This window comes from Aureococcus anophagefferens (assembly GCF_000186865.1).
Source record: "Aureococcus anophagefferens unplaced genomic scaffold AURANscaffold_23, whole genome shotgun sequence".
NCBI classification, from domain to species: domain Eukaryota; class Pelagophyceae; order Pelagomonadales; family Pelagomonadaceae; genus Aureococcus; species Aureococcus anophagefferens.
The window spans coordinates 373,002-388,758 of record NW_008705583.1 but is presented as its reverse complement, the minus strand read 5'-3'; the positions used below and the strand labels follow the sequence as shown (position 1 = coordinate 388,758).

The 15,757-nt window shown below is 71.3% G+C and overlaps 5 protein-coding genes across 5 annotated transcripts; 2 read left to right on the top strand and 3 right to left on the bottom strand.

Annotated features, from left to right (window-relative positions):
* Positions 1-799: 799 nt before the first annotated feature.
* On the bottom strand, positions 800-1,630 carry AURANDRAFT_66508 (hypothetical protein; the record flags this gene model as incomplete). The annotated part of the gene is made up of 1 exon (XM_009041693.1): positions 800-1,630. One exon carries the CDS (start codon positions 1,628-1,630, stop codon positions 800-802), a length of 831 nt encoding a protein of 276 aa, XP_009039941.1.
* Positions 1,631-1,779: 149 nt separating this feature from the next.
* On the top strand, positions 1,780-3,767 carry AURANDRAFT_66507 (hypothetical protein; the record flags this gene model as incomplete). The annotated part of the gene is made up of 2 exons (XM_009041760.1): positions 1,780-2,976; positions 3,750-3,767. 2 exons carry the CDS (start codon positions 1,780-1,782, stop codon positions 3,765-3,767), a joined length of 1,215 nt encoding a protein of 404 aa, XP_009040008.1.
* Positions 3,768-5,642: 1,875 nt separating this feature from the next.
* On the bottom strand, positions 5,643-10,589 carry AURANDRAFT_66506 (hypothetical protein; the record flags this gene model as incomplete). The annotated part of the gene is made up of 4 exons (XM_009041692.1): positions 5,643-6,621; positions 6,718-7,799; positions 8,028-9,335; positions 9,432-10,589. 4 exons carry the CDS (start codon positions 10,587-10,589, stop codon positions 5,643-5,645), a joined length of 4,527 nt encoding a protein of 1,508 aa, XP_009039940.1.
* Positions 10,590-13,253: 2,664 nt separating this feature from the next.
* On the top strand, positions 13,254-14,411 carry AURANDRAFT_30967 (hypothetical protein; the record flags this gene model as incomplete). The annotated part of the gene is made up of 2 exons (XM_009041761.1): positions 13,254-14,173; positions 14,225-14,411. The coding sequence occupies 2 exons, from the start codon at positions 13,254-13,256 to the stop codon at positions 14,409-14,411; spliced, it is 1,107 nt and encodes a 368-aa protein (XP_009040009.1).
* Positions 14,412-14,475: 64 nt separating this feature from the next.
* On the bottom strand, positions 14,476-15,237 carry AURANDRAFT_13713 (hypothetical protein; the record flags this gene model as incomplete). The annotated part of the gene is made up of 1 exon (XM_009041691.1): positions 14,476-15,237. A coding segment is annotated over one exon (762 nt), but the record flags the coding sequence as incomplete, so codon positions are not given.
* Positions 15,238-15,757: the final 520 nt, after the last annotated feature.

Sequence of the window (15,757 nt, the reverse complement as noted above, 5' to 3'; positions counted from 1 at the left end):
GTCGCCCTCGGCCGCGCCCGCGAGCGCGTGGACGTCGAGGCGCCACGCGGCCGCGTCGGCCTCGTCGCGCGACGCGAGGCCGCCGACGACGGCGCCGAGCCAGGCGTCGTCGTCGAGGTCGCCGTCGGCATCGGCTCTGTGGTGGCTGCAGACGACGAAGCGGCCGCCGTGCCGCAGCACGCGCGCGCATTCCGCGCAGGCCGCGACGACGGCGTCCGGCCCGCCGGAGATCATGGCGTCGACCGTGCCCTTGTCGACGACGGCGTCGAAATCGCCGTCGCAAAAGTCCAGGTCCCGGCAGTCGCCCACGACGAGGTCGACGCGCGCGGCCGCCGCGGCCGCGCGGACGACGTCGAGCGCCTCTTTGACGTAGTCGACGCCGACGAGGCGGCCGCCGTAGCCCGCGGCGCGCATGTCCATGAGCAGCGTCGACGCGCCGCAGCCCACGTCCAGGACGTCGTGCTTCTTTTTGAGGCAGCCGTCGAGGAGCGGCGCGAGGCTCTCCCAATCCAAGAACCACTCGAAGGTGTCCGTCTCCGGCGCGCAAGTGGCGTAGCGCTGCCGCCAGTACTGCTGAGAAGCGTAGAGCTCCTCCTCGCCGTCCGGCGGCGGCGCGTGCGTCTCCTGCCGTGCTGGCTTGCCGCGTCGAGGCATGCTCGTGTTGAGGGGTGCCACTGGTGAATCGCTGGTTTAGCTGGTTCAACGTGAACTTCAATCACGTCGCGGCCAGCGCACTTCATAAGCGAAAACAGGCCTCTTAGACGCACGCGCGGGAGAGGGTTCGGAACAGCACACGTTTCTAGGGCTCGGCGGGGGGTGTCTCCGCGGCCGGCGCCTCCGCGGCCTCGGCCTCGGTCGCCGCGGCCGTCGCGTAGGCCGCTGGCGGCCCGTCGGGCGCGGGCGCCTTGGACGAGCCGCGGAGCTTGGTCATCTTTTTGCCGACGCCGGCCTTGAGCTTTTTGATGCCCGCCTCCATGTCCTGGACGACGGCGGAGTCGTGGATCTTCTCCGCGCGCTCGTCGGTCGCGAGCGTCGCGTACAGCAAGGCGAAGCCGAGGAGGAAGGCGAGCACGCCCGTCAGCGCGGCCAAACCGCAGCCGTGGTCGCAGTGGGCGACCTCGTCGGGGTCGTCGACGTAGGGGTTCTCCTCCATGCGCGTGCCGAAGTAGCCCGCGCCGACGATCAGCAGGAAGCCGAGGACGAAGAGCAGAGCGGCGCTCGCGTAGCCGACGGGCGCCGCGTACTTCTCCAATCCGAGGCAGCCCGCGGCGATCTGGTAGACGGCCATGGCCGCCAGGCTCAGGAAGGCGAAGAACGTCGTGAAGCGGTTCAGCTCGTAGGCCTTGAAGTTGCGGAACTTGCGGCCGTCGACCTTCGCCTCGACCTTGCCGCCGTCGTCCTGGACGTCGCCCTCCTGCGCGTACTCCCACAGGCCCGCGGACCACTCGATCTCAAAACCCCCGGCTTTGAGCTCCCAGCTCGTCCAGTCCGGCGAGCCGAGCGCGCCCATGGCGAAGACGCCGAGGACGCCCATGGCCAAGCCGAAGGCGAGGTGCTTCTTCTGCGGCTTCGTGTAGGCCGCCAGCTTCGCGCCGGCCGCCGCGGACAGGGACTGCTTCGTCGTCGACATGTTACGTTGCTGGGTGGTGCGTCGCCGCTTACTGGTTGCTTTGTGTTTGGGGTTTGCTGGCCTGGCTTGCCCATCATTCCGCGCAATGGGCTGCCCCGAAAACAGAATGAAAGCTTGAAGATCGAGGGCAGCATGCTGCCCTGAGAACCATGGTCGCGAGGAACCAAGCCATGTTGCGGGAGCGGATGGCGAGCCTCGAGGCGGACCGGAAGCAGCTCGCCGAGGCGCGCAAGGGCCGGTCGGAGCAGCGGCGCGCGGCGAGCGAGGCGCGCCTCGGCGAGACCTCGAGCGCCAAGTCGCAGCTCGAGGCGCTGCGCGCCGAGGAAGAGCGGCGGCAACGGCTGCGGCGCATCGACGAGCTGAGCCGCCAGAGCGGCCTGGTGCCCCCGGCGTCCCGGCCCGCGCCCGCGCCGGCGGCCGCGGCGCCGCGGCCGCCGCGGTCGCCGCGGTCGAAGAGCGTGTCGAGCCTCGAGCGGGCGCGCGCGCCGGCGCCGCGGGCGGCGAGCCCGCCGCGGTCGCAGAGCCGGGAGCGGGCCGAGCGGTCGCTCTGGGCGAGCTACGAGTCGTTCTCGAACCGGAGCCCGTCGCCGCAGAAGCGCGAGCCGCCGCCGCCGCCGAAGCACCTGTCGACGACCTTCGAGCAGTACCTCGACAACGCGCCGACGCCCATCGCGCGGAAGGAGATCATCCTCACGCGGGAGGACGCCGCCGAGCCGCCGCCCGCCTTCGGCCAGTCGCTGAGCGACGACGAGCCGGACCTCTACGAATACCGCGACTCCGCGAGCCCGCCCGACCACGCCGTCGTGCCCCGGTCGCCGTCGGCCAAGTCCGACGACGGCGCCGGCGACGTCGTCGTGCGGCGCGCGTCCTACGACGTCGCCGACGACGCGAGCGGCGAGGCGAGCGGCGGCTCGGACGCCGCGCCGCCGTCGCCGCCGCCGCGGAAGCTCGCGGATCCCTACGACCCGCGCGCGCCCAAGCCGTCGGCGCGGCGCGACGCGCCCAGGCTCCCGGCCCTCGCGCCGCCGCGGCCGCCGTCGCCCGTCGTCGCCGTCGTCGCCGAGGCCGAGCGGCCGCGGAAGGGCGACGCCGCGGCGTCGCACCACGTCGCCATGGCCCTGCTCCTGGGCGCGTGCCTGGCGGCGAGCGGGCGCTCGGCCCTCGCGCCGCGGCCGCGGCCGGCGCCCGTCGCGCCGCCGCCGCCGTCCCCGGCGGAGGCGGCCGCGGCGGCGGCGCCGCCCGCGCGGCCGGCCGGGGGCGCGCTCCGCGTCGTCCTGCGCGAGACGGCCGTCGCCGGCGCGACGCTGGGCCTCGCCCACGCGGCGACGGGCCCCGCGTTCGCCGGGGTCCGCGCGCTCGCGCGCGCGCGGCTCCGGGCGGCGGCGCCCGCGCTCCGGGCCTTTGGCGAAGCCGCGCGCGCCCGCGCGATGCGCCTCGCGAGGCTCGCGGGCGACGCCGCGCGCGCCCACGCCGCGCGCCTCGCGAGGCTCGCGCAACGCGCACTGCAGCGCTGCCGGCAGCGCGCGCGCCGACGCGGACCGGTCCAGGGCCGGGCGGGACGCCGCGGTTTATAAAACTGGGGGCTCAGGCGATCTGGACCCACATGTTGAGGGGCCCCGTGCCCACCGTGCCCGTGTGGTCCACAAATTTCAGCGCGTAGTTGGCGAGGTTCAGCTCGGGCGCCTGCATCGACCACAGCTCCGCCGTGAGGTTGACCGGCGGCGGCGACGGCTTGCCCGGGACGTTGAAGTCGATGGACGCGTTGCAATACTGCAGGTCGAGCGCGGCGACGACCTCCCACGTCTCGTCGTTCCCGTGGGGCTTGATGGTCAGCGTGTCTCCGGAGATCTCCACGGCCTTCTGGTCGCCGTCGTGCATGTCGGCGAAGATCGCCGTCGCCCCGTCGAGGCGCTCGCACGTCGACTTGCCGCCGACGGCGCCGACCGCCAGGGTCGTCGCGACAGCGATCGCGCGGAAGAGTCGCAAAGCCATCGAGGTTTTCGGGCACACCCACACGCGACAGGACGGCGGTCGAGGCTGGGCAGAACTGGGTGAATTACCAAGTGTGATGTTGACCAAGTTATTGAAGGGGGTGCGCACCCGAAGATCCCGCCCGGAGGCTCAGACGGAGGCGTAGCCGGGGGGTTGGCGTTCCCACACCGGCCCCCGCCTCCGACCCAAAGATCGCGCGTGCACTCGGATCGGAGGTGTGGCGGCGGTACACTCGCGCCAAGCCTGGTACCGGCCGCCACGCCGAGAGCACGCCGGGATTGGCGCAAGGCAGTAGCATCCTGCGAGAACTCTTTGGGTTGTCTCAAGGCCGATCTCGCCGCGGGGAGGGCTCGGGAGCGGGGGGATTGAGAAAGACCACCACCTCCGTGCACGGGGACAGGACGTCCGGCTCGACCAGGCCGATTCAACCTCAGGACCACAAGTGGCTAGCCGAGGGCACCGCCGAAGAGGACACCCGTAGTCAGCGGGACCGAAGAGAGCAAAGACGCCGACGTCGACGGAACCGCACAGAGCGCCACGCTACGAGGAGACGCTGCAGAATGCAAAGAAACGAATGGACACGGGCACATCGAAGCCCGCACACCGAAGCCACCGAGGGCGCCGACCCCACCAGCCCCCCCCGAGACTCACGCCGAAGGCATCCGAACGAAGCGAGCGCGCGCGGCAGCCCCCCGGGCCCGTGGACGACGCCGCGCCGACGGCCAAGCACTGCAAGCTCTCGCGCGCGGCGCCCCGCCGCCCAATCGACGCGCGCAGCGGGACGCTCCTCCCCGAGCGCCCACCGGACCCAACGCGGCGAGCTCCACCACCGGCCGCTGCGCGAAACCACCCCCGCGCGTCTCCGAAGGCTGCCCCATAAGCTACGGCGTCATCTAATGTTTTGTTGACGTGATGTTTCCCCTGCATGATGCAGCCGCGCTAAAAACACAGCATGGAGAGACCATAATGCTGCCCAAACGGAGAGTGTGATGCTCAAATTATAAACATGCGCGGCGTGCGCCCGTGGCTGGCGTTTGCGATCACGGCGGCGCTCCTCGGCGCGGCGGCGAGCTGGCGCAACGGCACGATCTCGCGCAACACCACGACCACCAAAACGACGGCGAAGCTCGTGCTTCTGTCGGCGCCGCGGTCCGGCAGCACGCTGCTCGTGGAGATGCTGCGGACCCACGACGACGTGCTCATGCACGGCGAGCCCTTCCACGCGTCGGACCTCCGCGCGTCGGCCAAGGACGGCTTCGCGGGCAACGTGAGCGTGCGCGACGACGTCTTCGGCCGGCGGCGGAGCCGCCCCGGCGAGCTGCTCGACGCCATCGCGGCCACGGCGTCGACGCGCGCGCCCGTCGTCGGCTTCAAGCTCTTCAGCAAGCACCTCGAGTGGGAGAACCTGCCCGTGTTTTTGGAGTGGGCGACGCACGTCGTCCTGCTCCAGCGCTCGAACGCGCTCGAGCAGTACATCTCCATCTGCCTCGCGCAAAAGTCCAACGTCTGGGCGACCTACGCCGACAGCGCGCGCGTCAAGGTCCGCGAGCTCGACGTCGCGATCTCGCCGGAGCTCTTCGAGGCGTGGCGGGACCACGAGGCCGCGTTCGCGGCCTACGCGCGGCGCGCCGTCGCGAGCCTCGACGCGGACGACCGGCCGGCGCTGCTCGAGCTCTGGTACGAGGCGGACCTGTGCGCGCCGGAGCGGCGGCGCGGCGCGCTCGCCAAGGTCGAGCGGTTCCTCGGCGTGCCCGGCGGCCGGTTCCGCCACGACGCGCCCCACCTCCCCGTGAAGCAGCACGCGCACAACGTCTTCGAGTCCGTGTCCAACTGGGCCGCCGTCGCCAACTCGACCGCGGGCGCGCCCTACGCGACGGCGACGTCGTGCTCTTCGAGGCGCCGGCTCGCCGACGACACCGCCGACGCCGCGGCCGCGCGGAAGAAGCACCTCAAGGAGCTCCAGGGCCACCACTGCAAGGAGGGCGGGCCGGGCTGGCTCTAAGAAGGACGTCGTGTTCTCTTATCGCGGCCCGCCGGGCCCGCGCTTCGTGGCGCGCGCGAACGCGGCGTCGTCGTCGTAGTCGGCGTCGTACTCGTTCGGGAGCACGGGCAGCAGCGCCGCCTCGACGAGCTCCGTGACGCGGAGCACGACGGCGCGGACGAGGAGCGGGCCGCGCGCGAGGCCGTTGAGGAACGCCTCGACGACGCCCGCGACGGACGTCGGGTCCGCGTCCTTGGGCCGCGGGATCTTCTCGCGGATGATCTCGACGCGGCGCCGCTCGTAGTTGCGCACGACGTCGAGGTAGGCCTCGACGCGGCGCTCGAACGACGCGAGCGGTCCCCGGTACCGCGCGGGCACGTCGCGCGGCCGCGTCGTCACGGCGCCGCCGTCGCGCGTCCGCGCCTGCTCCTCGACGAAGAGGGCCGTGACGAAGCCCTCGATGTCGCCGAGGAGCGACGGCGGCGCGTCGAGGGGCCGCTGGCGCACGCCCGTGACGTCCGCCATGCGGCCGCGCGACCGCTCCGCCGTCTCGACGCGCGACCACTCGCGCCGCGCGGCCGCCGCGGCGTCGGCGACCAACGTCCGCGCGCCGGCGACGACGTCCTCGGGCCGCAGCTCGGAAATCCGCTGCTCCCAGTCGCCGAGCGGGCCCCGGACGTCCGGCGGCGCCTCCGCGGGCCGGACGATGCCGCCGCCGCCCTCGACGATGCGCGCCGCCCGGTACTCCTCCTCGTCGAGGATCGTCGCGTAGAACTTCTGGAGCCGCCGGAACGCGTCCACGGCGTCGGGCTCCCCGACGAGCTCCTCGCGCCGCATCTCCTTCTGCACCTCGCGCCGCATCGCCGCGTCCTCGAGGCTCCACTGGGCCAGCTTCTTTCGAAACTCGTTCAAGGGGTTCTTCAGCGCCTTGGGGGCGCCCTGGAGGGCGCCGACGCCCGCGAGGAGCGCGAGGACGAGCCGCATTTCGCGCGCTTCGGTGCGGCACGAGGCGCGCAGGCTGAGATCAGCGGGGATCGCCTCAAGAGCTCGTCACGTGCCTCATTGCAGTGGCGTTGCAGTAGGCGTTGCAGTTCCAGGTCTTTTTTTTGTTTACAACACCGACAGCCGCCCCCGCCCCTCCGGCGCGGGGATCGGCAGCGGGAACGCGTGCTCGCGCCGCCGCTTCGGGTCGAGCCTCATCGCGACGGAGCCGTCCGCGCGCGCCAAGGGCACGGGCGGGATGGGGTCCGTCAGCGTCGGGTTGCACGCCGCGTGGAGCGTGCGCAGCACCAGCCGGCAGTTCGCAGCCTCGCCGTCGTTGTCGTCCGGGTGCGCCACGAGGAGCACGGGCCCGCCGCTCCGCAGCTCCGCGTCGACGCGCGCGACCAACGCGTCCCGCGCTCCGGCGTCGTTCGCCACCGCGCCGTAGGCCAACCCGTACAGCTTCGTGATCTCCGGGTCGTCGACGACGACGGGCTTCGACGCCTCGTCGTCGTCGTCGTCGGACGACGACGACATCGCGCCGTCGGCCCGCGCGCCGGACCGGCGAAACTTGCCCTTGAGCTCGTTGTCGCGGCGCACGCGGGCCCGCGCGGCGGCCTCCTCGCCCTGGCGCCGCAGCCGATAGTGCTTGCGCACGACGCCGACGCTCACGGGCTCCGCCTCCCAGGCGCGCGGCGTCTTCGACGGGTCCTCGAGCGTGCCGAGCGCGTCGACCCAGTCGGGCTCCGGCGACACGGACCGGTGGCGCGGCGTCTTGCGCGGCGTCTTGCGCGGCGTGCGCTTCTTTTTCATCATCGGTTCCGGCTCCGGCTCCGGCTCCGGCTCCGGCTCGGGCGCCGTCGTCGGCGGCGTCGCGCCCGCGAGGCCCGACAGACCCGCGCTCGGCGTGCCGCTCGGCGTGCCGCGCGAGATGACGCCGCCCATGCGGTTCAGCCGGTCGCTGAGCTGGCTGAGCACGGACTGGGGCCGCGACGACGACCGCGACGCCGCCTCGGACTGGGGCCGGGACGTGCTGGCCGTGTCCATGCGCGACTGGGGCCGCGACGCCGTCTCCGACGCCGACGGCGTCCAGGGCACAGTGCGCGACGGCAGATCCGTCGCCGGCGGCTCCTCGTCCGACGACTCCTCCTCGGACCAGGGCACGTAGGGGGCTGTTGTTGTGCTGCCCTCCATACTGAGTCCGACCGTTGACTTCTGGGCGAAAACTGTGAAGGTGCCGTGATGCCGTCGAGCACTCAGATGCACTCCCGCGCAGTGGGCGGTCCGCCACTGCGAGGAGGAAACTTTCGTAGGCACGAAAGCATTAGGTGGGAATTCCAACGCCACAGGTTGAAGCGATTACGTCGCCGCGAGCTCGCGCCGCAACTCGGAGACGCGCCGCCTCCGCGCCGGCCGGCGACGCCGCGGCGGCGCGTCCTGAACCTTCTCCAGGATCCAGAACGCCATCGTGTGGCGGAAGCCCGCGAGGCCGCCGGCGTTGCAGGGCCCGTGGTCCGCGACGGAAAATCCCAGGAGCACGAAGAGGTCGACCCACTCCTCGCGCGTCCGGAACGCGCCGAGGGGCTCGTGCGCGTGCGCGTTCTCCGCGTCGGCGGCCGTCTCCTGGAGGTCCTCGAGGACGACGACGTAGCGTTTCGACACGCGCCGCGCCTCGCGGAGGAGCTTGATCGTCGCGCCCGCGGCGTGGTGGAGCACGTAGGTGAAGCAGACGACGTCGTAGGAGTCGTCCGGCGCGGGCACGGTCCGCCCGTCGAACCAGACGACGGGCCGCCGCTCCGCGAAGCCGTCGAAGGACCGCGCGTACGTCGCGACGGCGGCCGCGCCGCCGCCGCGGTTCCGCTGGTCGGGATCGTCGACGTCGACGAAGAGCGCGCGCGGCGCGTCGAGGATCGCGGCGACGACGGCGCCGAGCGCGCCCGTGCCCGAGCCGACGTCGAGTACGGCGAGCTTCGCGCCGCCGAGGCGCCGCGCGAGGGCGTCGAGGAAGAGCGCGTCGCGCCGGAGCCAGAACTCGGCGACGTGGCCGAAGGACGCCTCGCTCACGCCGAGGTACGCGGCCGCGCGCGCCGCAAACGGCGCCGCGGGCCCTTGGAGCGCGCGCGCGAGCGGCAGGCCGCCGACCATCCAGCTGACGTGCAGGCCGGCGATGGCGTCCGAAGCGGCGGCGGCAAGTTCCGGGGCGACTTCCGCGGGCAGGCCGCGCGCGACGGCCCACGCGGCCGCGGCCGCGGCGAGGTCGCCGCCCGCGGTCGCCCCGTCGAACGCGACGGCGACCTTCGACGGCTCGCGCGCGTGGACGAGGAGTTCGACGCCGCCGCGCGCGGCGGCGATGGGCGCGACGAGCGCCTCGGCCGGCGCGACGTCGGCGCCGGCGTCGAAGACGCAGAGCGCGACGGCGCCGCGCGCGCCGGAAGCGTCGACGACGTCGAGGCACGGGCTCCCGACGCCGCGCGCGAGGCACGCGTCGCGCGCGCCCTCGAAGCCCGCGCGCACGGCGCGCTGCGCGCAGGCCGCGTCGCCGCCGCAGCCGCCGCCGGCGAGCGCGTCCAGCGGCAGCAGGGCCGCGAGGCCCTTCGCCGCCGCGTCGACGTCGGCGCCGTCGACGGCGTCGAAGCGCGACACGATGCACGCGCCGTCGATGAGCACTTCGAAGAAGCACGGCGCGGCGGTGCCTGCGGCCAAGAGGGCCAGTGCGAGGGCGCCGCGCACCATCGCAGCGCGGGGCTGCCCCTGGACCTTCAAGGTCGGTTCAATGTTTATGCAACGTCCGAGGCCCTCGCAAAATTACGCCTCCGTCGAGCTGCCCCTGTTCTTGAACCTCGCAACGACGCCGTCGGGCCGCTCCAGCATGGGCCCGCCGTTGTCCTGGAAGCCGCCGACGAGGTCGAGGTGCGACGTGTCGACGGCGCGCGTCGCGCCCGCGGCCGCGCGGCCGTAGTGCCTCGGGTCGCGCTCGTACTCGGCCATGGCCGCCTCGACGCCCGCGGCGTCGCGATGCACGAAGCCGCCGCCGTAGCCGACGTACTTGGCGTAGGGCCGGCGGTGCGGCGCGCCGAGCGCGACGAGCGCCTGCGCGGGCGCGTCCCCGAGGTTCCGGAGGCGGAGCGCGGTGCCGCCGGGCGGCAGGAGGCACAGCCCCTCGGCGCCGAACTCGAGCTCGACGTCGCCGGCGCCGAGCCTGCCGTCCAGGACCCAGAGGAAGCCGTTGTGGCCCGCGGGCAAGGGGCCGAGTGTGCCCGCCTTCGCGACCTCGACGTGGAGCACGACCAGCGGGTGCGCCGCGCGCAGGCCGTCGGCCGCGTCGCGGTAGGCGCCCGCGAGCACGCGCGCCCGGAGCCCGTCGTCCTGCGCGACGACGGCGACGTCCGCCGGGTCGCGGACCCGCGTGCTCGGCGGCCGGAGCGGCGCGTCCGACGCGCCGTCCATGGCCATGGCGTTGTACCAGAGCTGCATGAGCCAGGCGTGCGCGCCGGGCGACGCCGCGGGCGCCGGCGCGCCGCCGTCGAAGTTGGCGCGCATCGTCGGCAGCGACGCGGCCAGCGGGTCCATGGGCTCGTCGTGGACGCAGCCGGCGCCCGTGTCGACGTGGTAGACGCCGCCGGGCAGGAGCGGCGCCGCCTCCGGGCCGTTCAGGTTGTCCCAGGGCCGCATGCCGCCCGCGCACTGGAACAGCAACGTCATCACGCCGACGCCGCTGTGCGGGTGCGCGCAGAACGGCGGCCGCGCGCCCTTGGGCAGGCGGATCGCGTCGCAGAGCACGAAGGGGTCGCAGTGCGTCACCGCCGGCACGTGGGAGCCGCGGCCGCGCACGTCCTTGTGGCCCAGGAGCTTGTGCATGGCGCCGAACATGACGGGGCAGGGCGCCTCCGGCTTGACGCAGGCGCGGTCGCCGGAGTCGCGGACCACTTCGCCGTCGGCGAGCGGCGGCAGCGCGAGGAGCGCCGGATCCGCGATGACAATCGGCGGCGGCGGTTCATCGGTCATTTTTGCTGTTATTACTAGGCGTCGCGCGGGCTGCCAGGCGACGGCGCGGGCTGCCAGGTGATGGTGCGGCTGAATTGAGGCACCACCTCTCTGTCAGGCTCTCTTGTGCAATTCCTCAGGCTCATCTTGAATATCATTTGCAACTACAACCTCCGTGAGATTAACTCCACCGAGACTCTGCCGCCGCAAACCCGAAGACGACCGACTCGCGGGCATGGGCGTGCAAATCGACATCCCGCCGGAGTCGTCGCCGACCCGCGAGGAGTGCGCTCCCGCGTCTCGGAAAAAAACGAGACATTTCTCCACGCGAGAGACGAGCGAGAGGCAGCCTCTCGGCAACGATAGCAAAGCCATGGCGCCCTGGGGACTCAGAAGCCTCGCGGCGCGCCGATGCCCACACCCCCTCCTAGGTTCGAGCGCGTCGCCGGGCCGAACCCGTGCACGCTGCACGCCGTGGAGCAGATCGTCAACGTCCGCGGCTGGCAGCGGAAGATCCCGAAGCGGCCCGTGCTGCAGGTCGTGAGCGTCGAGGCCATCAACTGCGCGCGGAGCTCCTTCGAGGTCGCGCGGAACCCGCAGGGCCGCACGGACCGGTACCAGTGCGGCCTGAGCGACTCCATTCGGTACCACGCCCAGTTCACGATCCACCCGCGGCTCAACCACCTCATCCACGACGGGAAGCTCCAGGTCGGCTCCGTCATCGCGCTCGACGAGTTCAACATGCACGAGGAGGGCTCCAACTGCGTGATCTGCACGATCTCGGCCCTGACGATCCTGTCGGAGCGCGACCCGCTCTACGGCAGTCCGCGGTCCTGGTTCGGCAGCCCCATCCCCAAGTCGAGCTCCAAGCTCCTCCTCGCGTGACGCGCCGCGGCTCGCCGAGTCCCGAGCAGGTTGTTATACCCTACGCGCCGGGCGTCGGGTTGAGGTACTTCTCGCCCTTGTTCTGCTCGGCGTACTCCTTGAGGTTGAGGTCGTTCTCGTAGGCGATGAGGGCCTTCGCCTTGTCGACCTGCGCGGCCGGGAGGTAGGTGAGGAAGCTGTCGATGCGCTGCGCGGCGACGTCCAGGGCCTTGACGACGAACTCCTGCTTCTCGCTGGAGATCGTGTCGACCTTGAGGCTCTTCGACGAGCTGTCAAAGTAGTCGAGGACCTGTTGTAGGGCCTCGACGGCGCCGACGCCGACGTTGAGCGCCTCCTGGGACCGGCCCCGCGCGAGCGTCGACGCCTGGTTCACGTTGTCGAGGAGCGCGTAGTTCGTCAGCATGAGGTTCACGGCGAGCTTGATGTTCGCGCGCTGCACGTCCTTGAACTTGCCGCTCTTGATGAGCCGCTTCTCCTGGGAGCACGCCTCCTGCACGCGCAGCACGAGGACCACGTTGTTGTTCGCCTGCTCCGGCTCCGCCCGCGCGGCCGACGGGCGGCCGCCGAGCGCCCCGAGCGCGCCGGCGGCGACCGTGGCGATCGTCGTTCGCCGGTCCAGGGCGAGGCGCCGCGGGACCGCTGGCCTCGCGGGCGCCGTCGCGCGGACCGCGGGCGTCGTCGCGCGCAGCGCGCACGCCGCCAGGGCGCTCAGCGCGAGGACGAGGCGCTTCAACGCTGCGCTGGCGGCCATGTTTGGCTCCGACTTAGTTGGCTCGACGGCAACCCCCGCGTCAAGATATCCGGGGTCCCGCCTCCCGGCGTCGGCCCGTGCGCGCGAACGCGGTCGTCCCTATTTCGGAAAAACGGTCAGTACCGGCGGGTACGTCTAAGGAAGGCCCCAGCAAACTCTCACGCCCAACGGTGAGGGTGTTGCAGCGATCGGATGGCGTTCGTCCGATCCCTAGAGGAAATCCAGCCCAAAACCGACCCTTACGCGACGACATACGAGTCATTTTCGGCGCTCTAAAGGGCCGCGCGCACGTCGCCATGACCATACGCGACGGTCTGGCCAAAAAGACCGCGCGACGGCAGCGTTTTCTCGTCGGCGAAAAAAACGCGTCTCGGGCACCGAAAACGACCCCGAAACCGTCGGCGTGTCGCGGGACGTCGACGGGTCCCAGGGTCGTGCGCTTCGCGTCGCAGGTGTTGTGGTAGTCAAGGGCGGCCTCCGCAGCAGCCAGAGATCGTTGGAACCGCCGTCATCGATGCGAACTCGCCCGCCAGCGTCTCGCTGCGCGCTTTGAGCGCCAGTCCGCGGTCGAAATACGTGCGTCGGGACGATGTTCGACGTCGCGCCCCGTCCGCAGTACCTTCGTGGACCCTCCGAAGCGCTCGCAGCAGCCGCCGTAGTCGCGCGCGGCGCGGAAGGCGGTCCCGTCGACCGACCTCCACTGGTTTGCACTGCGGAGCGCACGGGCTGGTTTCGCGACGCGTTCGGGTTCCCGCGCCTCGATACGCTGCACACGCACTCTCAGTAGGGTCCTCTCGCGGCCTGCAAAGTTTCCCAAATAGGGACGGCCGCGTTCGCGCGCACGGGCCATCGCAAAAACCGCCACTGCGAGGCGGGACCCCGGCTTCAAGATCCTTCACTCGCCACTTCTATCTCACTTCTCCACAAACCCCAGGCCTCGCCACAGCAAATCGACGATGCGCAGACGCGGCTTTGACAAGGACGAGCCGCCGGCGGCGGCGCCGGGTAGCGCGCGGAAGCAGGTCGAGAGCGTCTTCAAGTCGCTGGACATGTACAGCAACCGGAAGATCGCCGCGGAGTTCACGACGGCCCCGAGCCCGGCGGCGAAGGTGTCGCTGACCGTGGGCCACTGGGTCATGGCGCTGCTCTTCCTCTGCGAGCTGCTCGTCTTCCTGCGCGTCGAGGAGCGGGACCACGTCGTCGTCGACCGGTCCATGGGCCAGCGGCTCAAGATCGGCCTGAACATCACGTTCCCCGCGCTGACGTGCGCCGAGGTCCACTTGGACGCGATGGACGTCGCGGGCGACTACCACCCCTACATGGAGCAGCACATGACGAAGCAGCGCCTGGACGGCCGCGGGTCGCCCATCCCGCACCGGGCCATCCCCGAGCGGGCGAACGAGTACGAGCACGGGCCCGAGGACACGGGCGCGGGCTGCCAGAGCTGCTTCGGCGCGGAGACGGCCGAGCAGCCCTGCTGCAACACCTGCGACGAGCTGCTGCGCGCCTACGGGAACAAGGGCTGGTCCGCCCAGGAGATCAAGAAGGAGGCGCCCCAGTGCGTCGACGACACGCGCGACGACAGCATCCGCGCGATCAAGAAGGGCGAGGGCTGCAACCTCGCGGGCTGGCTCGAGGTCAACAAGGTCGCGGGCAACGTCCACGTCGCCATGGGCGAATCCGCCATCCAGAACGGCCGCTTCGTCCACCAGTTCGACCCGACGCGCGCGCCCGAGTTCAACGTGTCGCACGTCATCCACGACCTCGCGTTCGGCGAGACCTACGACGGCATGGCTTTGCCGTTGTCGGGCACGTCGCGCATCGTCGACGCGGCCACGGGCACGGGCCTCTTCCAGTACTTCATCAAGCTCGTGCCGACGATCTACCGCGCGGCGCCCGACGCGGCGCCCGTGCGGACGGTCCGCTACTCGTACACGCAGCGGTTCCGGCCGCTCCACAACCAGCCGCCGTCCCAGGAGGAATTGGTCATGAACCACCTCGCCCACGCCAAGGCGACGAGCCCGACGGCCATGCTCCCGGGCATCTTCCTCGTCTACGACTTCTCCGCGTTCATGGTCGAGGTCACGCGGCACCGGAGCTCGCTCGCGCACTTCCTCGTCCGCGTCTGCGCCATCGTCGGCGGCGTGTCGACGGTCGTCGCCTTCGTCGACTGGGCCGTCGTCCGCGCGAAGCGCCTCTACTGTTAACGGCGGCGCCCTACTTGTCGCCGCCCGTGTTGAACGCGCCGATGGCGACGAGGAGCACGAGGACGATGACGAGGATGATGACGATGAGGCAGCAGTAGCGCTTGCGGATCTCCTTCTGGTACTGGATCGCGTACTGGATGTCCGTGTTGCCGTCCTCGATGTACTCGCCCGCGGACTTGACCTGGTACTCGATCTGGTCCAGGAGCTCGCCCTGCTGCTCCGTGAGCAAAGCAAAGTCGAGGAACATCTGGTGGAGCTCGGCGACGGACTGCTCGAGCTTGAGCACGTCCTGGTACTTGTCCGCGACGTCCGCGTAGGCGCTCTTGATGGGGTCCGCCGCGCCCTTGAGGATCGCGGACCGGAAGACCTCGGACGTGCCGCCGTTGCGGAGCACCGTGTCGATCTCGTCGGGCGTCACGTCGGGCTTGACGATCTCGAGCTGCCGCTTCACCGTCTTCTGGATCTCGCTCTTGTAGCGCTGCTGCTCGCGCTGGTAGTCCTTGCAGACGTCGCCGAACTTGCGCATGAGCGTGTTCGCCAGGTTCTCGCGGATGCGGAACTCGCTCTGCTTCACGGTGCCCTTGGCCGACGCCGTCTCGTCGGACATGCGCTGCAGCAGCTCCTTCGTCGCCTTGACGCGCCGGTTCGTCTTGTCGACGAGCGGCGTGAGCTCGCGGCTCAGCTGCTCCTCCGTCGCGTTGGACACGGCGAGCATGCGCTCGTCGGTGATGGCGTGGATGCGCTTCGTCGCGGCCTTGATGCCGTTGATGCCCTCCTTGACGTCGTCGACCTGCCCGAAGAACGTCGCCATGAAGCTGCCGCCGCCGCCGCCGGGCGACTTGGCCGCCTTCAGGCCCGTCTCCGGCGGGATGTCCACGGACACGTGGCCGAGCTCGACGTCGCCGGCGCCGCCGCCGCCGACCTTGCGCAGGTCGCCGAGCCGGTTCCGCATGGCGGTCCGCGGTTCGTCGCCCCAGCCGCTGCTCTTCTTGTGGATCGGTGAGGAGGCCAGCGTTGAGGGCCGCGCCGCGGTGCGCTCACGAGCTCCGACCGGCACGCGAGAACTTCGACTCGGCGCGGCGCGTCGAGCCGATGCGAGCACCCACCTCGTCCAATCGAGCCCCTTTCGTCTGCCTTGCCGCGGCAAAGTTTCAGCGAGCAGCAAGCTTGTGGCAATAGCTAAAACTCCGACTCCCGCGGTTCCTCCCCGGGCCCCCTACGTTTAGAGACGCGTCAAGGCAATAGCTTATAGGTGGCGTCCGTCGGCGCGCCGCGCACCATGACCTCCAGCAGCAACGTGGACGACGTGCTCAAGTCGCAGCAGTTCGTCATCGGCGGGACGTCGC